Source organism: Salmo trutta, chromosome 25 (genome assembly GCF_901001165.1).
Source record: "Salmo trutta chromosome 25, fSalTru1.1, whole genome shotgun sequence".
NCBI classification, from domain to species: domain Eukaryota; kingdom Metazoa; phylum Chordata; class Actinopteri; order Salmoniformes; family Salmonidae; genus Salmo; species Salmo trutta.
Genome location: NC_042981.1, coordinates 37781378 through 37805723, shown reverse-complemented (window position 1 = coordinate 37805723; position 24346 = coordinate 37781378). Strand labels below are relative to the sequence as shown.

The 24346-nt window shown below is 43.6% G+C and overlaps 1 protein-coding gene across 6 annotated transcripts in view; it reads left to right on the top strand.

The window, feature by feature from the left end:
* LOC115162520 (kinesin-like protein KIF13B) overlaps nucleotides 1-24346 on the top strand; it is an 80183-nt gene that overhangs the window by 30657 nt on the left and 25180 nt on the right. For all 6 annotated transcript variants that reach the window (XM_029713891.1, XM_029713887.1, XM_029713889.1 and 3 more), the window contains exons 4-15: nucleotides 7911-7923; nucleotides 8269-8329; nucleotides 8838-8930; nucleotides 9247-9427; nucleotides 10136-10223; nucleotides 10895-11029; nucleotides 19193-19305; nucleotides 19479-19590; nucleotides 19808-20020; nucleotides 20400-20510; nucleotides 20735-20869; nucleotides 22549-22679. In XM_029713891.1, coding sequence (XP_029569751.1) covers nucleotides 7911-7923; nucleotides 8269-8329; nucleotides 8838-8930; nucleotides 9247-9427; nucleotides 10136-10223; nucleotides 10895-11029; nucleotides 19193-19305; nucleotides 19479-19590; nucleotides 19808-20020; nucleotides 20400-20510; nucleotides 20735-20869; nucleotides 22549-22679 — 1386 coding nt within the window. The remainder of the gene's footprint in view (nucleotides 1-7910; nucleotides 7924-8268; nucleotides 8330-8837; nucleotides 8931-9246; nucleotides 9428-10135; nucleotides 10224-10894; nucleotides 11030-19192; nucleotides 19306-19478; nucleotides 19591-19807; nucleotides 20021-20399; nucleotides 20511-20734; nucleotides 20870-22548; nucleotides 22680-24346) is intronic.

Sequence of the window (24346 nt, the reverse complement as noted above, 5' to 3'; positions counted from 1 at the left end):
GTTATTTCATAGTTTTGATGTCTTCACTATTATTCTACAATGTAGAAAATAGTAAAAAACAAAGAAAAACCATTGAATTAGTAGGTATGTCGAAACTTTTGAGTGGTACTGTATGTCTAGCCTACGTGGTTGTCACGGCTCTGCCAATGGGAGTAAACAAACACACACACACAGCTACTTGGATGGAACCATTAACAATGATTTCCCAGCCCGTATCAGACAACCTTTTTTTCCACCCCACATGTCATCATCCATAAGGCCATAATGTTTTATGGGTGCAGGTGGTGTGCCTTGCTGGCATGCTGCTAAGCTGGCAGAGCAGATGTCCTATATCCTCAGTATCCAGACTCGGGCAGGCTGAGACAACATGTCAGTCTGCTGCTGCTGTAACAGCTTGCTGGAGCCAGGCCTGGCTGGGAGGTGTGAATACCAGGGGATGAGATGAGCAAGCTAGTGGGGCGAGGGTAGGTTGGTGGTGGAGTGGAGGGTGGTGGGGTGAGGGCTGGGAAGCAGCTGCCAAATACTTCCACTTTCCGACCATCCATCCATCCATCGCCCACGCCTTCCTCCCTCCCTCCGTGGCTATCAGAGTTAAGCCCAGGGTTGGAGCAAAAACCTACTCTCCAGGAACAGGGTTTGAAAGCCCTGATACGGTCTCTTTATAGAATTCACCTGAACCTAGTCCTGTCTAGTGTTTCCCCTACCTAACCATCCACATAGGCGTGGTAGTCCACCTTACTGTATAATGTTTTTAGGCTCTGGTCATGTGTTGGTGTTGTGGGTTGGTCTGATAAGAACAGATCAGGGCATTGGGCTAGAGGGAGCAGTCACTGTGCTGGGACAAGGTCAAAGTAACTCTAGCCAGGCTACATTGTTTAGGAAGGGAGTTGGCAGGGCCAACGGGGGATGTGTCTGTGTTTGTTGAAGAAGTAGGACCCTATAAAATCTGCTTTGTGGAAAACGTGGACTGAATCACGGAATCTAGACATAAAAACAGAATTCAACAATATTCAAAAATGTATTGAACTTAATTGGAAATCAACCAAATGTATTGAACTTATTAGAAAATGCATACATTTGCCCAAGTTATTCATAAGACATTAACAAAATGCATCAGTGGTTTGTATTTTCCTTCAACTTTCTGAAATGGTATAGGAATGCTCCTGTCTGTGATGGTCCGTGCCTATGTCTACACTTTGTGGAGCCGTTAGCAATAATGCTAATGATAACCGTCTGCTGGTAGATAGAAGGGGGCTTTCCCAAATACCTTCTAAATGAAATGTTAACTACAAAGTAAAGGTCGACTTGGTATGGCATGGCCGATTAATGGCCGGTTAATTAGGGCCGATTTCAAGTTTTCATAACAATCGGTAATCTGCATTTTTGGACGCCGATTACATTGCACTCCACGAGGAGACTGCGTGTTCCATGAGTGCAGCAAGGAGCCAAAGTAAGTTGCTAGCTAGCATTCAACTTATCTTGTAAAAAACAATCAATCTTAACATAATCACTAGTTAACTGCACATGGTTTATGATATTACTAGTTTATCTAGCTTGTCCTACATTGCATATAATCAATGCGGTGCCTGTTCATTTATCATCGAATCATAGCCTACTTTGCCAAACGGGTGATGATTTAACAAGCGCATTCGCGAAAAAAAGCACTGTCATTGCACCAATGTGTACCTAACCATTAACATCAATGCCTTTCTTAAAATCAATACACAAGTATATTTTTTTAAACCTGCATATTTAGTTAATATTGCCTGCTAATATGAATTTCTTTTAACTAGGGAAATTGTGTCACTTCTCTTGCGTTCTGTGCAAGCCGAGTCAGGGTATATGCAGCAGTTTGGGCTGCCTGGCTCGTTGCGAACTGTGTGAAGACCATTTCTTCCTAACAAAGACTGTACTTAATTTGCCAGAATTTTACATAATTATGACATAACATTGAAGGTTGTGCAATGTAACAGCAATATTTAGACATAAGGATGCCACCCGTTAGATAAATATGGAACAGTTCCGTATTTCACTGAAAGAATAAACGTTTTGTTTTCGAAATGATAGTGTCTGGATTTGACCATATTAATGACCTAAGGCTCATATTTCTGTGTGTTTATTATATTATACTTAAGGACCTGCCTTACAACAGGCCTACAAGCCCTAAGTCCAGCCTCTTTCAGCCTATTGCGGACAGTCTGAGCACTGATGGAGGGATTGTGCGTTTCTGTTGTAACTCGGGCAGTTGTTGTTGTCATCCTGTACCTGTCCCGCAGGTGTGATGTTCAGATGTACCGATCCTGTGCAGGTGTTGTTACACGTGGTCTGCCACTGCGAGGACGATCAGCTGTCCGCACTGTCTCCTCTCCCTGTAGCGTTGTCTTAGGCGTCTCACAGTACGGACGTTGCAATTTATTGCCCTGGCCACATCTGCAGTCCTCATGCCTCCTTGCAGTATGCCTAAGCCACGTTCACGCAGATGAGCAGGGACCCTGGGCATCTTTCTTTTGGTGTTTTTCAGAGTCAGTAGAAAGGCCTCTTTAGTGTCCTAAGTTTTCATAACTGTGACCTTAATTGCCTACCGTCTGTAAGCTGTTAGTGTCTTAACGACCATTCCACAGGTGCATGTTCATTAATTGTTTATGGTTCATTGAAGCATGGAAACAGTGTTTAAACCCTTTAGAATGAAGATCTGTTTAGTTGTTTGGATTTTTATGAATTATCTTTGAAGGACAGGGTCCTGAAAAAGGGACGTTTCTCTTTTTGCAGAGTTTATTAGACAGCAAGGTGCTTGAGCCAGGAGGGGATTCTTGCTGTTACCAATCAAAACTTGATTTTGGAATAAGCTAACCACTTGGCTAAAAAGCCTTTACTGAAGTTGCAAGCCAAGAAATTGCAAGAAACAGCACTCCATTGCTTTTGATTGCTGATAGATAGGTCTAGTGCACGGTTCGGACTATGTCTGCCTGGTGCCCGAACTGCCTATACTGTGCCCCTCCCCTCTCTCTCTGTTTTTCGCTAGCATTGCACCTGGTAGTACAGGTGCAATGCTTAACTATATGAAAGGGAGAAACCTTGAGACCCACACTGTTGCTAGCAGCAGCACAGCTGCATTGTGAATTCACATGGAATTGTCTGAATTTTTCTTATAGTTTGAACGGAAAATTCAACATTAACATAAATTGTCTATTTTTCACATCCCTAGTCAGCATAGCTTCCGATAGATGCACTGGTCTTGATCCTGAACTCTGATTGGCTATGCTGGTCCAGTCCCTGAAGCCTGATTTGGCTATGCTGGCCCAGTCACTAAAGCATGATTGGCTATCCTGGTCCCATCCTAGAGGTCCATGTCCACCACCCAGCACTGTCTACTCCTGGGCCTGTGAGATGGAGGCCCACCCCCCTGACATGTTAGCTAGTACCCCAGGGGTCTACAATCCTCCCTGCAGTTTCTGGAGATGTGACACTCACACACACACCTACACACACATGCACTCTCTGCCTGTGGCGCTGTTTGTTATACAGTTGAGCTGATCCCTCACGACAAGCCCAGCCCCAGGTTACTGGAACAGCCTGAGGTCGTATTTATTCCTATCTCTCTCTCTGTCTTTGTGCTAGCCAGCTCTCCTCTGTTGTCACTAACATTGCCGCATATGCTCCAGCGGGTCTCTCGTGTGTGTGTGTGTGTGTGTGTGTGTGTGTGTGTGTGTGTGTGTGTGTGTGACTCCATGTCATGATGTGTGCTCTCGCACGTGGCGATTTTTCAGATATGAACTGTGTGTGTACTGTTGCTGTGTAATCTATTATTAAACTAATTTACTAATGGACAACCAGTGTGTGGGACCTTCAAAGGACACACAAAATGTCTGAAAGAGTGTGTGTGCAAATACGTGGGTCATGCATGCTCTCTGATGGGAGCCAGTGTGTTTGTGTAAGAGAGTAACATCCCCAGCATTTTGTGAATGCAGTGTAGAAACGGAGTGTCTCCTTGTCTTTCTCCCACGGCCTGTGTGTTGGAGTGTAATGTTTATATAGGTCATTGTGTTCATGCAGTGCTGTGTAAAGCTTCTGCTCAGCCACAGGGTAGATAAGGGAGTCCTTAAATGCATATTTACCCTGCTGCTCGGCTCGACTCTCCCTCTCTTGTCATTATGTGAATCTCCCTTTCTCTCTCCCCCCTTTCCCTTTCCCTCTCTCTCTCCCTTTCCCTCTCTTTCTCCCTCTATCCCTATCTCCCCCTCCTCCATCCTCTCCTCTGCCATTGAGTGATGCTTTCTCTGTTTGTGTTCAGGTCCACTGAACAAAGTCCAACTGATGACACGGACCAAGAGAGGGGCTTTGTGTCCCATAGACCCTCCCTCTCTCACTCTCTCTCGGTTTTGCTCGCATAGGGAGCCGGTAGCCAGGACCCCCCCCCCCCCCCCTCCCATGATGTAACCCAGGGGGTTGGAAACAGTAATGAAACATTGTCATAAACAAGGGTTTATCAACTCCAGGCCTCGGCAGCCACAGGGTTGAACATTTTAGAGAGAGAGAGTGTGAAAGACTGAGAGAAGGGGAGAGGGAGCAGGAAGAGTGGAAGCTAGCGTGCATTCCTGTGAGTAGGTTCATGTTAGCTTTATTACCCATGCATCCTGTCTCAAACAGCAAAACAACGCTAATATGAATACTAACTACTGTATCCTCCATTATCTGTAGCTCATCATTGAGATAGACCAGCAGTCTTTCTTTTCTTGACTTATCTATTGATGATCACATCACTGATAGTAGGATGTAATCTGAATACACATCGTTATACTCAAACTATGCTTCTTAAGATCACAAAGTGGGCCTCTTAAAATGAGCAGGGTTACTGACGGAGAATAATCTCAAAGCCCTCACCAAACTGTGTGTACCCTTGACTAGAGGTCGACCGATTATGATTTTTCAACGCCGATACCGATTATTGGAGGGCCCAAAAAAAAGCCGCTGCCGATTAATCGGCCGATATTTTTCCCCATTTATTTGTAATAATGACAATTACAACAATACTGAATGAACACTTATTTTAACTTAATATAATACATCAATAAAATCAATTTAGCCTCAAATAAATAATGAAACCTGTTCAATTTGGTTTAAATAATGCAAAAACAAAATGTTGGAGAAGAAAGTAAAAGTGCAATATGTGCCATGTAAGAAAGCTAACGTTTAAGTTCCTTGCTCAGAACATGAGAACATATGAAAGCTGGTGGTTCCTTTTAACATGAGTCTTCAATATTCCCAGGTAAGAAGTTTTAGGTTGTAGTTATTATAGGAATTATAGGACTATTTCTCTCTATACGATTTGTATTTGATATACCTTTGACTATTGGATGTTCTTATAGGCACTTTAGTATTGCCAGTGTAACAGTATAGCTTCTGTCCCTCCCCCCTTTGTTTTGGAGGTTAACCCCCCCCCCCCAGATAATTTTTATGTAGAAAGACTGGGAAGTCAAGTTCTTGTGACTTTTCTTTTTAAAAGGACATTCTACTCCAAAATGTATGAAAATAAAATTAAGCTGACACCATCAAAAATATAATTTCCACCTCCAGAAATCAGTCCAATAACATATTGGTGAAATTATTTGTTCAAATTATTTTCACATACAGTGCAATCGGAAAGTATTCAGACCCCTTGACTTTTTCCACATTTTGTTACGTTACAGCCTTATTCTAATGTTGATTAAATTAAACATTTTCCTCAATCTACACACAACCCCATAATGACAAATCTAAATTTTCGCACATTTATATATATATATATATAAAAAAAAATGATACCTTATATACATAAGTATTCAGACCCTTTGCTATGAGACTCGAAATTGAGCTCAGGTGAGTCCTGTTTCCATTGACAGTCCTTGAGATGTTTCTCGAACTTGATTGGAGTCCACCTGTGGTAAATTCAATTGATTGGACATGATTTGGAAAGGCACACACCTGTCTATATAAAGTCCCACAGTTGACAGTGCATGTCAGAGCAAAAACCAAGCCATGAGGTCGAAGGAATTGTCCGTAAAGCTCAGAGACAGGATTGTGTCAAGGCACAGATCTGGGGAAGGGTACCAGAAAATGTCTGCTGCGCTGGCCTCCCGGCCAAACTGAGCAGTCGGCGGAGAAGGGCCTTGGTCAGGGAGGTGACCAAGAACCCGAGGGTCACTCTGACAGAGCTCCAGAGTTCATCTGTGGAGATGGTTGTCCTTCTGGAAGGTTCTCCCATCTTTGCAGCACTCCACCAATCAGGCCTTTTATTATAGAGTGGCCAGACGAAAGCCACTCCTCAGTAAAAGGCACATTAAAGCCCGCTTGGAGTTTGCCAAAAGGCACCTAAAGGACTCTGACCATGAGACAAGATTCTCTGATCTGATGAAACCAAGATTGAACTCTTTGGCCTGAATGTCAAGCATCACGTCTGGAGGAAACCTGGCACTGCTCATCACCTGATGGCATCCCTAAGTCTAAATATTCCTGTTACATTGCACAACCTTCAATGTTATGTCATAATTATGTACAATTCTGGCAAATTAGTTCGCAACGAGCCAGGCAGCCCAAACTGTTGCATATACCCTGACTCTGCGTGCAATGAACGCAAGAGAAATTACACAATTTCACCTGGTTAATATTGCCTGCCAACCTGGATTTCTTTTAGCTAAATATGCAGGTTTAAAAATAAATACTTCTGTGTATTGATTTTAAGAAAGGCATTGATGTTTATGGTTAGGTACAGTCGTGCAACAATTGTGCTTTTTTCGCAAATGCGCTTTTGTTAAATCATCCCCCGTTTGGCGAAGTCAGCAGTTTTTGTTAGGAAGAAATAGTCTTCACAGTTCGCAACGAGCCAGGCGGCCCAAACTGCTGCATATACCCTGACTCTGTTGCAAGAGAAGTGACACATTTTCCCTAGTTAAAAGAAATTGATGTTAGCAGGCAATATTAACTAAATATGCAGGTTTAAAAATATATACTTGTGTATTGATTTTAAGAAAGGCATTGATGTTTATGGTTTGAGCAACGTGTACCTAAGCGATTATATGCAACGCAGGACAGGCTAGATTAACTAGTAATATCATCAACCATGTGTAGTTAACTAGTGATTATGATTGATTGTTTTTATAAGATAAGTTTAATGCTAGCTAGCAACTTACCTTGGCTTCTTACTGCATTCGCGTAACAGGCAGGCTCCTCGTGGAGTGCAATGTAAAGCAGGTGGTTAGAGCGTTGGACTAGTTAACCGTAAGGTTGCAAGATTGAATCCCCGAGCTGACAAGGTAAAAATCTGTTGTTCTGCCCCTGAACAAGGCAGTTAACCCACCGTTCCTAGGCCGTCATTGAAAATAAGAATGTGTTCTTAACTGACTTGCCTAGTTAAATAAAGGTCTAAAAGAAATAAAATCGGCCAAATCGGCATCCAAAAATACCGATTTCTGATTGTTATGAAAACTTGAAATCGGCCCTAATTAATTGGCCATTCCGATTAATCAGTCGACCTCTAACCTTGACGCAGTGCCAGAAGAATTTGTTTTTGGACCTGTCTCAGAAAATCCTGTTACAGTGTGTGATTGTCTGTCTCGGTGTACACTACAGTACATCAGAGCCAGTGTCCACAAAGTACCTCAGAGTAGGAGTACTGATATAGGATCAGGTTTTCTGTTTGGATCATAATTAATAATATTATATGGACATGGAGGACCTGATCCTAGATCAGCACTCCTACTCAGACTCTTTGTGAATACGGGTCCAGTATGTCCTGGTGTTTGTTTACATGGTGTCTGAGACATGATGCTTGAGTCTAAATGTCTCCCTTTTCTTTCTTTCTTTCTTTCTTTCTCTCTTTCTTTCTCTCCCTCTACCCATGTGGCCATCCTGTGACCTCGTGTGAACTTCACCAGGAATCAGACCAAGGTAAGTCCAGTACTGTGACTGGCTGCTATTACTATTGATTGTGTTAATGTTTGGTTGGCAATGCTGTCAATGTCTCTGTGTTTACATTCTAGCTACTCTGTATTCATGTGTTTTATAAAGCAATCATTGTACTTTTATGTTGACATGTACACACCCTGTTAATTTGTATGGCATGTTTATCATTGCCAGTGCTCGACAAGAAACACCCAACGGGCAAAACTGGTTGAAATGACACCATAACAATGCCATTTCAACTGATCATTCCAATATGTTTTGCCCGCTAAATAACAGCTGTTTTAAATCAGTTCTAAACTGTTTTGTTTCCTTCTATGTCTCGTCCCTCAGACCTTTGCCTACGACTACTGCTTCTGGTCCATGGACGAGTCGGAAAAGGACAAGTTTGCAGGTCAGTTTTCATTTTCCTCACGTTAACCCCTCCTCCTCACTTCCCTTCCTTCCCTCTTCTTCCTCCACCTCGTGTATCTACAGGTATCCCTGTGAGCACAAAATGTTGAAAGGACATTGAAACAGTGTATTTTTGGTTGAAAAGACGTTGAAACTGTCTTTTCAACATCTTTTGCTCAATGGGATAGGTCTGTTCAGGTGGGCTTTAGGTATTATTTTCAAACATATGTCTCTACAGGGACTAAGGAATTAGGATCCCACCTGAATTCTCTGTCGTTTACTCGCTTGGATGAATCTGTAGGTGAATGTTTCTCGCACTGTTCATGGCTACGGTCTGAAGGTCCTATTTTAAATGAACATGCATAGCTTGTAGCTTATTTTGGAATTGTCTGTGTGCTCCTGATCATTTTCTAAATCACCCCTAAAGGGATCAATGAAGTTGCTTTTGTACTGTTTTATATTGTATAATAATGTGTGGTGTTGTAACGTTGCCTGGTGGTTGTCTCCAGGTCAGGACGTGGTGTTCCAGTGCCTTGGGGAGAGTCTTTTGCACAACGCTTTCCAGGGCTACAATGCCTGCATCTTCGCCTATGGACAGACGGGTATGTTATTACATTATGGGAGAATCTGAATTGCGTTTCCTTTATTCCTTGCGGCCTCTCTCCTCGCCTCCTTCTCCAAACCCATTGGATGAGGTCAGAAGGTCACCATCTCATCCAATGGGTAAGGAGGAGGCGAGGAATCAAGGAAATGCAATTGAGTTTTTCCCTATGACATATGCTATGATTCTAATGGCTGTTCTGATTAGCATGTAACATATCCTTAGGGGTTCATCTGTCACCTCCCTGCTATGCTCTCCCATTGGCTGTCTCCTCACATCCGTGCTCACCCATTGGCTGTATGTGTGTGTCCCTCCAGGTTCGGGGAAGTCGTACACAATGATGGGTTCGGTGGACTCTCCAGGTCTGATCCCGCGGCTGTGCAGTTCTCTGTTTGACCGGACCCTGTTGGAGCAGAGGGAGGGGGAAGGCTTCACCATAGAGGTCTCCTATATGGAGATATACAACGAGAAGGTCCGCGACCTCCTTGACCCCAAAGGGTATGACCTTTAACCTCCACATGACCACTTGTTTTAGTTAATTGTTTGAATATACTACATTTTGTCTGTGGCCCCATTTTCAAATCATTTAAACACGCTTCCTCACTTGATGTAGTCACTAATAACTCAATTGTTCCATGACATACTGGTAGCTTTCGCCTATCCAGTATGTTTCCAAACATGCTTCGGAGCAGGGCCCCAATGGTTTTGCACACATTTGCACCTGTTTGTCTGCTCACAGTTTCTATGGCTCCCTGCTTGACCCCAAAGGTTAGGACCCTGTCACCTCTGACCCCGGCTAAAACAATCAATAGAATAGCAGAGCTGCGTGCCACAGGAGTGGGAGGTCCGACATCTGACGGCCATATGGAGTCAGTCTGCCACATTATACAGATGCTAGAACTTGGCCTAATGATATACCACTTGTATTGATCTGGCTATTGCTGATTCTATTTGGAGAACTGTTGCTTTTACACAGAACGTTGGAGAGTGTATTGGGATACATCTCAAATAGAACACTATTTGAGATTAATTCATTTACAAATAAATGAATACTTTTTTTATTCATTTACAAATAAAAAATGATAGAAATGTATAAATGCATTCATTTATTTATATTATTTTTAGATAAGAGCATGGAAGCATGATGACTGTGGATTTCTTCCATAGTAAACCACATTCATATCTGTCATTCCCCCTTCCCCCCAGGAGCAGACAGGCTCTGAGAGTGAGGGAACACAAGGTGTTGGGGCCGTATGTGGACGGCCTGTCTCGTCTGGCTGTGGCCAGCTACAAGGTACACCACAATATCACTGCTGTACCACTACCACCACTAGTAGACCGACTACTGATATGACCATGCTACTGATGATACAAGCTTTATTCAATATTCATAAGCGACAGAATTGATACGATGATATGGTATCTCCATGAGATATTTATGGTCTGGGTTGGAGAGTAGAGAGGGGTGTGTCAGCTGAGAGGTTTGCTAGCTGTTCTCACATCAGTGGTGGTGTACCATGCTGGGGCGTTCATGCTCCCAGGGGATTTTATTAGGTCAGGATGTCTGATGAAGACCTAATGGTCGAAACGTAACGATAAAATCACTTGGGAGCATGAACAGCGGTGTGTGGAGTTCACTGAAAACTCGAGCACCTGCAAAAAAAAAAGTACCTGGATGCACGGCTGTTCTTCAGCTTTTGTAAATGTGTCATGCTGCCCTGCCCAAGAGGGATGGTTTCTCTGGAAACAATATACAAGTATTTATTTGTTTACTAATGAATTATTTATAGCATCTCCCTTCCTCTCTCTGTTCTCCATCCTTCCTTTCTCTCCTGCCTTCTTCCGTCCCCCGTTTGTCTTCTCACTCTCTCTCTCCTTACATCTCTCACTGTCCTTCCATCCTCTCCGATACCCCCCCTCCTCTTCTTCCTCCCTCCATCCACCCCTCTCCGATCTCTCCTATAGGACATCGAGTCGCTGATGTCAGAGGGGAATAAGTCTCGTACGGTGGCCGCCACCAACATGAACGAGGAGAGCAGCAGATCTCACGCAGTCTTCAACATCATCCTCACACACACACTCAAAGACCTGCAGTCTGGGGTAAGACATGCTGACACACACAGGAACAGACACACACACACACACTGACATACACAAACATGGAAACACACATGGACACAGAGACACAAACCCTCCATCTGAGGGTTAAGGGGGGGGGGTCCCTTCCCCCTTTGTTTTGGAGGTTAACGCCCCCAGATAATTTTTATGTAGAAAGACTGGGAAGTCAAGTTCTTGTGACTTTTTAAAAGGACATTCTACTCCAGAATTTATGAAAATAAAATTAAGCTGACATCATCTAAAATATAATTTCCACCTCCAGAAATGAGTCCAATAACATATTGGTAAAATTATTTGTTCAAATTATTTTAACATGCAGTGCATTTTGAAAGTATTCAGACCCCTTGACTTTTTCCACATTTTGTTACATTACAGCCTTATTCTAATGTTAATTAAATTAAACATTTTCCTCAATCTACACACAACCCCATAATGACAAATCTACATTTTTGCACATTTATATATATATAAAAAAAATGATACCTTATATACATAAGTATTCAGACCCTTTGCTATGAGACTCAAAATTGAGCTCAGGTGCATTCTGTTTCCATTGACAATCCTTGAGATGTTTCTAGAACTTGATTGGAGTCCACCTGTGGTAAATTCAATTGATTGGACATGATTTGGAAAGGCACACAGCTGTCTATATAAGGTCCCACAGTTGACAGTGCATGTCAGAGCAAAAACCAAGCCATGAGGTCGAAGGAATTGTCCGTAGAGCTCAGAGACAGGATTGTGTCAAGGCACAGATTTGAGGAAGGGTACCAGAAAATGTCTGCAGCATTGAAGATCCCCAAGAGCACTGTGGCCTCCATCATTCTTAAATGGAAGACGTTTGGAACCACCAAGACTCTTCCTAGCGCTGGCCGCCCGGCCAAACTGAGCAATCGGCGGAGAAGGGCCTTGGTCAGGGAGGTGACCAAGAACCCGAGGGTCACTCTGACAGAACTCCAGAGTTCATCTGTGGAAATGGTTGGGAAGGTTCTCCCATCTTTGCAGCACTCCACCAATCAGGCCTTTTATTATAGAGTGGCCAGGTGAAAGCCACTCCTCAGTTAAAGGCACATTAAAGCCCGGTTGGAGTTTGCCAAAAGGCACCCAAGGAATCTGACCATGAGACAAGATTCTCTGATCTGATGAAACCAAGATTGGATTCTTTGGCCTGAATGCCAAGCATCACGTCTGGAGGAAACCAGGCACTGCTCATCACCTGGCCAATACCATTCCTACTGTGAAGCATGGTGGGGGCAGCATCATGCTGTGGGGATGTTTTTCAGTGGCAGGGACTGGGAGACTCGTCAGGATCGAGGGAAAGATGAACAGAGCAAAGTACAGAGAGATCCTTGATGAAAACCTGTTTCAGAGCACTCAGGACCTCAGACTGGGGGTGAAGGTTCACCTTCTAACAGGACAACGACCCTAAGCACACAGCCAAGATAACACAGATGTAGCTTCGGGACAAGTCTCTGAATGTCCTTAAGTGGCCCAGCTAGAGCCCGGGCTTGACCCCAATCAAACATCTCTGGAGAGACCTGAAAATAGCTGTGCAGCGACGCTCCCCATCCAACCTGACAGAGTTTGAGAGGATCTAGAGAGACGAATGGGAGAAACTCCCCAAATGCAGGTGTGCCTAGCTTGCTGCGTCACACCCAAGAAGACTCGAGGCTGTAATCGCTGCCAAAGGTGCTTCAACAATGTACTGAGTAAAGGGTCTGAATACTTATGTAAATGTGATATTTCAGTTTTGTATTTTTAATACATTTGCAAACATTTATAAAAACCTGATTTTTGCTTCATCATTATGGGGTGTTGTGTTTAGATTGAGGAATATATATATTTTTGCATCCATTTTAGAATAAGGCTGTAACGTAACAAAATGTAGAAAAGGTGAAGGTATGTGAACATTTTGCGAATGCACTGTAGTGGACCATGCTTATAGCCTATGCATCGTCTACATCAGGGCTGCCCAACCCTCACCCTGGAGATCTACTCTCCTGTAGGTTTTCAGTCCAACCCTAATTTAGCATATCTGATTCAGCGAGTTAAGGTCTTGTTGGCCTGAACCCACAGGATGGTAGATCTCCAGGAAGAGGGTTGGGCAGCCCTGGTCTATATCATGTGTCAACCTCATTCCACGGAAGGTCAAGTGTCTGCGGGTTTTCTCTCCTCCCTCACTAATTAGTAAAGAACTCCCCTCACCTGGTTGTCGTAATTGAACGGAACAACCAAAAACCTGCAGACACTAGGCCCTCCATGGAATGGGTTTGACACCCCTGGTCCATATTATCAGGTATGCTATTAGCATTATCACCTGTAGCCCAACTGATGCAGCATAGTATCTATAAATAGGCTGAAGCATGGGGTTGCCTATTTGCATTTACCCTAATGTGCTAATCATTAGCTAGATCCCAAATGTGATCTTTTAACTAGTTATGCATTTTATGTCCCCAAGAAATTACAAACACAATGAGTATAATGTAGGCCTACCTGTTAAGATAGTTTTGGGTAATCCGCCACCAGGGGCAATACGCCCCCTGTCTGTACTTCTCACCGAAACCACTTCATGTCACACATTTTCCCACAACACTTTCCCTGGTTACCACTACTCTTGCTCAACTAAAAATGTAATCTGGCTAATCACAATTTCTTAAGTCACTCCAAAAAAAAGCTTCAGGGTGGTGTTTTATCCCAAGTTACCCTACAATTGACCCGTGTAACATCCAGCCCCACTCTTCCCTATGCGATAAGGTGCTTAACCATGCTGCTGCTTAAAACTCTGGGTTTTAAATGGTGCAGTTCACACATATTTAGGAGTTGAGAAATAAATCAAGTAGGAATGGAAAGCTGGGACCCCCCCCTCTTTTTAACATTAACCATTACAACTGCTGTTTTCCCTGCGATTGCGTTATGAATTATTGTGCGTTGACCGCGTGTCAGAATGCATGTTCCCTCCCTATGGCACTCGCAACTTGAATGCGTCCTGTGAGGAATATTTCTCCCGCATCGAACGCACAACAACAAGTCGACTAAGTAAATGTATAAACTATTCTACTATGGGGTTGTCTGATTTTTCTATTAGTTACTCGTTTTGTTTGCAGAGGGAAAGTAAATGTTCCAGATTTTTTGGGCGTGGTGGCAATGGTTTTGCCGTGGCGCTGCGACTGCTGTAATGCTTTTGTCGTTATCTAAAATTCTCTCATCCTCTCACTCTACTTCAGTGTTACTCACAATTTTCTGTAAGGGGGCAACTTTGGGTTGAGACAATCATCTTTCATTTGTTGTACTTTTTCTTCCAATATTATTTACATTTTACATTACATTTTAGTCATTTTGCAGACGCTCTTATCCAGAGCGACTTACAGTAGTGAATGCATACATTTCATTTCATGCATTTTATATATATATATATTTTTTGTACTGGCCCCCCGTGGGAATCGAACCCACAACCCTGGCATTGCAAACACCATGCTCTACCAACTGAGCCACAGGGAAGACAATTGAGAGCAATAGAGCACATGCAATTGATGATACAGCACATCACAAATATATACACATACACACACATCAAATAGGCTACATCACATGCATAAGACCCATATTAAGGGTTACCACAGTAGTTGGATGAGCGAAAATGTCTTTTCTGCTCCTTGACTGAATTCTAAATGTATAGTATGTTGCAATCCAGGTGTGCATTGGTCAGTCTCTCTGTTTTGTGTTTTCACAATGTTCATTGTTGAAAATGTTGCTTCACAGGAATAAGCGCTGACAAAAAATGTCACCTTTTGCACACACTGCTTCAGAAGCGGATACTCTGTGTCTGACACAAGGCTCCAGAAATGGGTAACACCTGATCTTAGTTCACCTTACAATGAATGTGTCATTTGCCTGCAGCTCCACTATCTCACTCTCTATTCCAGCACGGTCAGGACAGAGGGCTGTGATGACTGGGGGTCAGAGATGACACTGGCACATGAAAGGGGTTCTCAATGAAGTTGAAAAAACTCCTTGTACTCCATGATATCCTTGACTCAAACTCCAACTCTTCCAACACACAAATGCCTCATAGCTAAAATGTTTTAGTATGTCTGGGTTGGATGTGGTGACCGCTCTGAGTTTTGGGAAATTAACTGTCAGGTATGAACAGTGTGGCGATTTATTTTGAAATGCTTTGACCACATGCAGTATTTTGCCCAGAGTTTTAGCTTTCCCTTGGAGCTGGAGATTCACCGTGTTCAGGTGGCAGGTGATGTCAGTTAAAATAGCCCGCTTTAAATATCCACTGTGGATCATCCAGCTCTGTCTCCACTCTCCCCTTGCTTGCAACAAATTCACAGATTTCAGGGAAAATATCCACTGTGGATCATCCAGCTGTCTCCACTCTCCCCTTGCTTGCAACAAATTCACAGATTTCAGGGAAAATATCCACTGTGGATCATCCAGCTCTGTCTCCACTCTCCCCTTGCTTGCAACAAATTCACAGATTTGAGGGAGAGAGAAATTTTTCCAAAGCTGCCACGATACAGCCATCTCACCTCATTGTGAAATATCAAGTTTTGTATTCTGTCTGGTATTCCTCCAGCAACTTGCGGAATTAGCGGTGATTCAGTGCCTTAATAATAATGTTAACCACGCGCACGACTTGCTGCATCACATTCTGTAAATCAGTCTTTGAGTTTAGCCACAAGTGCCTCCTGATAAATGATACAACGAAACGTTACAAATTCTGGAATATACTCTCATCAGGCCGATGAGTGCCTTTTCCTTCCCTCGCATGTTTGGGGTGCCGTCAGTGCGCACAGATGCCAGATTTGACCTGTCAATATTATTATCAGCAACAAATGTAACGAGGGCTTTCAGAATATCATCTCCTCGTGTGTTTGTCCCAGAAGGGGTAGTAAACATAGGTGCCTCTCTGAACGACTCGTTTTGAGGGAAGCGGACCCAAACACATGATTGGGCAACGGCATTTTGAACACGGCGCCGCGGATATGTCAGTAATCAGTTGCTTACGGATGTCCTCTATGCGTCTTGTTATGGTCTAGTCAGAGTTGCAGTCTCGTAATTTGCTTTAAAAATAGCTTCCTTGTTTGTGAAATCAGCATACAATATTTCGGCGGAGGCCAAAAACCAGTCTTTGACTATCTCCGCGTCTGTGAAGGCCTTGTTTCTCGCGAGCATCCAAGCAATCTTATGTTTTCTCTGCAACAGTGCTACATCTGTCCGCTATTTGCTGGCCTTTGAGTTACGCTATTTTGTTGTTTCTGAGGTTGCTTTATGGCAGATATGTTTTGTCAAAGTGGGCATGGTGTGACTGGAAATGTCGCTCTAAATTTGCTCGTTTAAAACAAGACAAAGTGAGCTAGACCCATTTTGCAGTATAAAAAAAAGCCTGTCAATTTCTCTTGGAACTTTGTGCTCTTCTTGAATCGACCGTAGCCATCTTCTCTTAGCCACCGACGCTACGTTTGCTAGCTGCATTTCCCCGACGCCATGTTCCTGATTTTCCTGGTTCTCTGGTGGTTGTTCGTTCAAAGCTCTCACGTTGTTCTCCAGCTCTTTCCTCTCATCTTCGTTGTCAATCATTTTCTGTTTATTTATTTATTTGTTACAATAAATCAATCCATGACCAGACTGCAAAATGAGCTAGTAGCAAACTGATATGTGTCGGTCGCTGTAGCTGAGCAGTTGCGTTCTATTTCGGCCTTTCTGTTCAACAGTTGTGCTGTACTGCCATGTATCTGCCGTCCAGGGAATAATATATATATTCAATGAAGTGGTTCAGGCCTACATTGAATTGAAATTGTATTATGAATGGAAAAGCACAGCGATGCGGGCCGCGCAATGAGTACCACTGCTCTACTTAAGCACTTTCTATCTGGGGCACTATGTGTGTAGGCTACGTTTACACAGGCAGCCCAATTCTGATCTTTTTTTCACGGATTGGTCTTTTAACTAATCAGATCAGCTATGGAAAAAGACCAATTAGTGGAAAAAAATATTCGAATTGGGCTGCCTGTGTAAACGCAGCCTAAGAGTGTCCCAGAGAGACTCTCCTGTCAGTGAGCCTCAGTTTCCGCTGTTCAGGAACTAGCTAGTGATGTTAGCCTCCAAGAAAACCTTTTAAATAATTAATGAGCTGCTCTCTCTCTGTTTGGATGTCAGCTGATCTGCTGCTGTGTCAGCCTGCTCCTTTCTTATCCCAACAACACCTGGTCGCTCAGCCAACCCTGTATGTGTGTGTGCCTGACAGTGTATTTACATGCTCGTGTGTGATATAATCACCCAACCCTGGTCTTCTGGCAGAATGTATTAAGCACACAGATTTGAATAATGCAGGAGTGGTTAACAGTTGATTCTAGTCCAGGTCAAATAAGGCTGTGTTCAAGTCAATGATCTAAAGTGTTGCCCATTGTTGCAGACTGACCATTTGATACCTTGTTGGTTGTGTTCCTGAACGCAGCCCCAGGTGCACATGCTGGAATGGAAACAAAGCTAAATATAGACTGAGCCGGATCATTGAAACTGACACACAAATTAAGTCTGTCCACGCTTCAACACACACACACACACACACACACACAGTTTTGTACTGCTATCCTTGTGGGGACCAAAGAATTGATTCCAGTCCAAAATCCTATTTTCCTTAACCTAAGTCTAACCTTAAGCCTAACCTTAACCCCTAACCCTAAAACTATACCTAGCTCCTAAACCTAACCCCTAGGCCTAAAATAGCATTTTTCCTTGTGGGGACCGGCAAAATGTCCCCACTTTTCCTTGTTTTACTATCCTTGTGAGGACTTCTGGTACCCACAAGGATAGTTGAAGAAAAACACACACACACAGTGAGAGAAAGAGAGATCGAGAATCATTGGACCTCCTTTTTCTGCTGTTGATGATATGCTTTATCCTCCCTTTACTGATGGTTTGCATATCTCCATGGAAATTCAGTTCAATGCAAATTCACAGGGGCCTGTTGACAGTGCGTGTAATCTAAGCCTGTGTGTCTGAGATGAGAGAGGGAAGTTTAGTATAGCATCTTTATAAAAGGGTGATAAAGCAATAACTAAATCATAGGAAAGAACAAAATATTTCCTGTGGAATCCAGTTGGTGAAAACAGTTTGAGGTACCAGCCAAATACTTGGAATCCTTTTTAACCTAGGTTCACCCCAGTTCATGCAGTCTTTTTCCTTTCTGTTCTCTCTCTTTTCTCTCTCTCTGGGGACAAGAGCGGTCTTTGTTTTCACAACACACTGTAGTCTCTGCCTGCTCTATTCCCACTCAGCACAACTCTGTACATAATTCACCCCCACTGCCCTTTGGCTCTCTCTACCCTCCCCGCTCTCTCTCATTTCTCGCTCAACTCATTCACTCACCCCATCTCACATTTTCACAAACTTTCATTCTCCCTCACTCTCACTCTTTTTATACACCTTTCTCTTACATTCTCGCTCTTACATTCTTTCCGTCCTGCATTCCTGCATTCTCTCTGTTCTTCCACTGTCTTAAATTATCTCTCCTTCCCAGAATGCTTTCCTCTTTATTTCTCTCCTTCCTCCCCATCCTCTCCCACCCCTCCCTCCCACCCCTCCTTTCTCATCTGTCAATTATCTCTCCGTCTCCCAGTCAAGCTTCAGTCCTTAATGCACACATACCTTATTTAAGATAGAGACCCCATTACGCACGCACGCACACACATACATCACCCCCCCCCCCTTATGTTAGTGCAAGGAAACATGGTTGTATACTGCATGGGAAATGTTTTGTCAATTTCACTGAAATCTGTCAATAAGTTTACATCCCAAATAAGCACTGCGTGCTGGACCGGAGTCCTTCTAGCATGTATGTTATGATGTTATTTTAATTGAAAGAAAATCTGCTAAAATGACTTCTATCCGTTCTCACTCACTCCCTTTCGTTTTCCCCTTCTCACTCCCTCCTTCCTCTCTCTCTCTCTCACCCTTAAACCTACCACCTCCCACCTCCCTCCCTCTGTCTCCCCCCTCTTCTATCTCTCTCCTTCCCCATCCTTACCTGTTCCTCTCCCCATCACCTTCCCCCTTCTCTCTCTCCCCTTTTAACCTCCCCCTCACACCCGCCTCCCCCTTGTTCTCTCTCTCTCTCCCTCCCTATCCTCTCTATAGACGAGTGGTGAGAAGGTGAGTAAGCTGAGTCTGGTGGACCTGGCTGGCAGTGAGAGAGCTGCTAAGACTGGAGCTACTGGTGAGAGGATGAAGGAGGGCAGCAACATCAACAAGTACGTCACTGAAAACACACACACACACACAGCTCCAAGTGTTCTAGTTCCCAAATGAAAAAATGATACACACTTTACACCCAGAAAACATTCCATCGCTTATGATAGCGGGCCGGTGTGTGTTTTACAATATTTTCCCTGACGGAGGGTGTGTTCTCTGTGTGTCTCTGCAGGTCTCTGACCACTCTAGGCCTGGTCATATCTGCTCTGGCAGAACAGGGGTGTGGGAAGAACAAGACCAAGTTTGTCCCCTACAGAGACTCTGTACTAACGTGGCTGCTTAAGGTAAGACGCACACACATCTTCTCTTTTTCCCTGCTCTTAATATAACTTCTCTCGTCCTACTTTCCCCCTCTCGCTCCCATATCTTTGTTGTTTCCTTTAATTAGTTGAACACTTCTGCCCCAGAATCATATTAAGATTTGGTCCCGGCAACCTTTTGTCTTTCTTTCATTCTCCCTCTCTTACTAACACTCCTTTCTCTTCCTCCCCCTGTCACCAGGACAGCCTGGGCGGCAACAGCCGCACAGCCATGGTGGCCACGGTGAGCCCGGCGGCCGACAACTACGACGAGACACTGTCCACGCTGCGCTACGCCGACCGGGCCAAGAGCATCGTCAACCACGCCGTCGTCAACGAAGACCCCAACGCACGCATCATCAGGGAGCTCCGCGAGGAGGTGGAGAAACTACGGGACCAGCTGACACAGGCAGAGGTGAGGGGTGGAGGGGAGAGAGAAGGGGAAAAGGGAGGGAGAGGAGGAAATGGGGATAAAGAGAGGATATGGGGGGGAAGGGAAGAAAGGCGGGGAGAGCAGAGATGAAGGGGGAAGAGGGAGATCAACTGAGACAGGCGAAGGTAAGGAGGGATGGGAGGAGAGGGCCCACACCAGCTGGCAAAACTGGTTGGGTTCTGTTTGGAAATTGCATCTGGAAAATGAAGGCTTCATCATGTGTAGCAGAGAGAATTTGGTTATATGAAGACTTTTTTTCAACCGAAACATCCGTTTACAAATGACATCACCACATCTTGTCTGCTGGGAGACAGGGAGAGGGAACACAAATAAGAGTGTGTTTTTCTTGTCTCCTGGCCAGTCTATGAAGGCCCCAGAGCTGAAGGAAAGGCTGGAGGAGTCTGAGAAACTCATCCAAGAGATGACCGTCACCTGGGAGGAGAAACTACGCAAGACGGAGGAGATCGCACAGGTACACACACACTTGTACTTTCTGTCCTGGGTCGTGCTCACTAGGCACAAAAAAGAAAACGGTCTGAAACTGAGTGAAACAGGGACTTTCTAAAATTGTACAATTAGACACGCTTCTTTTTTTGTTTTTATGTTGCACAACATTTTGAAATGTTTTGCTTCTGTGTGCCCTTATTAAAACAACCAGTATGGATGCATTGTTTCCCTGTGTTGTGTGTCCTGTAGGAGCGTCAGAAACAGTTGGAATCCCTGGGCATCTCTCTCCAGTCGTCTGGCATCAGAGTGGGAGAAGACAAGTGTTTTCTAGTCAACCTCAATGCTGACCCCGCTCTCAATGAGTTGCTGGTCTACTACCTGAAGGTACACACACACACACTACTGGAGCAAGGGTCACCCGCAATTGCTAATAACCCATCCACATGACTAAATGTGATAAAGTGAAAATCTGAGACCCGTACCTGACCCTAACCCACACTTGGGCTCCCGAGTGGCGCAGCGGTCTAAGGCACTGTATCTCATTGCTAGAGGCGTCACTACAGACCCTGGTTTGATTCCAGGCTGTATCACAACCGGCCGTGATTGGGAGTCCCGTAGGGCGGCGCACAATTGGCCCAGCGTCGTCCAGGTTTGGCCGGGGTAGGCAGTCATTGTAAATAAGAATTTGTTCTTAACTGACTTGCCTAGTTAAATAAAGGTTAAATAAAATAACACGCTAATATAGAAAATGCGCTGTAGGCTACAGTCAGACAGCGGAAAGATTTTTTGACAGGGTGCAGGATTTTTTGTTGTTGCCTGATTTAGATATATTTCTGCTTATTTCCGACATTTTGGTAGGCTATTTGTTAGTCATCTTGTCTATAATTAGATACACAAGGCTTCTCTTCTGTCATTATGTCGCCATAGAAGACTAAATAAACCCTTGCTCACCAGAATGTCATAAATGATAAAATGAACACTTCACTCTAGTTGACATTGGTAAAGTTTTCTCTGTCATCTCTGCTTCTTTCGTGGAGCAATGACATTTAGGGACCGGGGAGAAAATGCAATAAAAAAACGGAAAACATTTTCTGTACAAAATTTCAAAATGAAAGCTGAGAAGAAAACGACTCATCAGCTTGGATGCATATTTTATGTGGTTGAAATACTATCAGCTTTTATGATGCTAATGAAGATACCACCTCTACAGAGGTGTGCATTTGGATAACTGTGCATTTGCATTCTCTCAAGATGATGAAAGAAATAAATCACATTTCTCCACTCGTTTTAGAGTAAAAATGTAAACTAAATGTTGTAATTTTACTGCAAGGACTGCTCAATTCTGCAGGAGTAAATATTATATTAGGCTATGTGACAGGTTATAGACCTACAGTCAGTGTCCAGATTTCAGTTTCCATTTAACACTCTACTGTAAGTCTCTCTGGATAAGAGCGTCTGCTAAATGACTCAAATGTAAAATGTAGGCTACAGTTCCCTTGACCTGCCATAGGCCTATTTGAAGTCCCCGTCTTGTGACTGCCAAATTTGTATAGCGCTTCAGTCATCACACATCACATAGCCGGCACTGCTATCATCCTCTTTTACCACATCACCAAAACTTTTCCAAACATTAATTTTCTGCCCCTCCCTTCTCTTCATTTTCAACTCTCCATTTCGCGACCCTCTTATTGAATTAAACTCCGACATTGCCGTTTGTGCCTCCGTGGATCGACTAACTTTTTCTGCTCGTTCCCGAAAGCTTTTGGCAGTTGGCGTGTGGGCTGATTGGCACATGTACAGTTAGGTTCTAAAGCTTAGGCTTACGCACTGATGCCAGATAGCCTAAAATAATGAACGAAAAACTTCAACGTAGCCTATAGATATAAATTGCACAATAATTATATATTTCTGGATATTTTATGGTGTTGTATTCTTTTTATTCAACCTGCCCGCCACCCACCCGCCGTTGACCCACACAATATTTCATGACCCTAAACCCTCATCAATAACACACACACACACACACACACACCATTGTAACATGGTATTGTTGTGTACTGTAGGAGCACACTAAGGTTGGTTCAGCAGACTCTCAGGACATCCAGCTGTGTGGGATGGGTATTCAGGCTGAACACTGCATCATTAACATCACAACTGACCAATGGGTGGTCCTCACTCCCCACAGGAACTCACGGTACGTATAGAACACTCCTCTTCATCTCAACCATCATCCTCCTCGTCAGTATAATCCACAACGGGGCAAACCTGGATGAGGTGACGCCTTTCCAGAACCAAAATCTGGTTTTAAAAAATGTCCTTGTTACCAATTTTGCCCGCTAGCACCAGCTCACACCGCAGAAAATGTCACAGTACACCAGCAGTCATCATCTCAATGCACACCATCGAAATCGTCATTCTTGACATCATCATTATTGCGACACATCTCTAGCCAGAGATGTGGACTTGATTCACATGTCTTGGACTCGAGTCTGACTTGAGTCACAAATTTGATGACTTGAGACTCGACTTGATAGAAAATAAAATGACTTGATTTTGACTTGCGGCCTCAAGACTTGGGACATGACTTTGACTTGAGACTGAAATTATCTGGCCAGGATTTGTAACGTTTTGTCGCTCATTTTGTGGCACCGAGTTTCAGTGGATTAGGCTACTCTCCACGCAGCCAGAGACCATATCACACTTGCAACAACAAAAAAGATTGGCTAGTGAAACGCACAGGCCTACGGCATTGCACACAATTTTGTTTAAAAAACATCTGTTTCAGAACCAATAAATTGCACGTCTTGACTGTTGACCAATGACCAGTCATCAGCAGTGGCACGCAAAGGTGGGTCATATATCCAGATTAGTAACCCAGAAAGAGCTTGTTTAATTTTCTCCGGTATTGCCTGGCAAAAACAGAGTAGCCTGCCTACCTACATTGGCAATAAAAAGTATGTGAACCCTTTGGAATTACCAGGATTTGTGCATAAATTGGCCATAAAATTTGATCCGATCTTCATCGAAGTCACAACAATAGACAAACACAGTCTGCTTAAACTAATAACACACAAACAATTATACGTTTTCATGTCTTTATTGAACACACCGTATAAACATTCACAGTGCAGGGTGGAAAAAGTACCACCACTATACCTCAGTGGTGGTACTGGCTATATGTCTAAAGATAGCTGGAACATCACACTACCTTGAACACTTAGCTATTAATGGCGAATTAATTACGATATTTGTGAGGAAGAAAAAAGCTACAGACCATGCTTTCCATCCGATCCTGCAACCTCCGCTGCATACAGGTAGACTGTATGATCCTGCTTGGTCTGGACTCCAGAGAAGTGACAATGTGACATGATATCCCTAGTTGATGTTGACTTCTAACATGAATGATTTTCAGCTCAAAATGCAGTTGTAAAACGTAGTTTATTTCTGTATCTTGCATTTTGAAAATGCATCACCGTTTATGGCTGTAATGACGGGCTACATTTGCATTGCGATTGTGCGCACGTGTTCACCATGTGCGTGCGCGGGGGTCGCAAGCTTTGAACCACTCCTTTGGGGGGGGGGGGGTCAAAAAGTTTGAGAAACACGAAGCTAGTGAACAGAGCGCTGATTTGCTGTACAGCTATAGGATCGGGTGCAGCGCAAACGTCAACTTGTAGGGAGAGAGGATTTCCATAAATATGCAGCTCCAAAAATGGTTTGGTGATCAAAAATATTAACTCTTTACTTTGCCAGCTCAACAGCAATGGGGCATCAATCAACAATTACTAGGATATGCCTACTGTTCTTTTGGTATCCCAGAGTTGCTTAAAATTGATAATTGACTTATGAAGCTTGCATTTA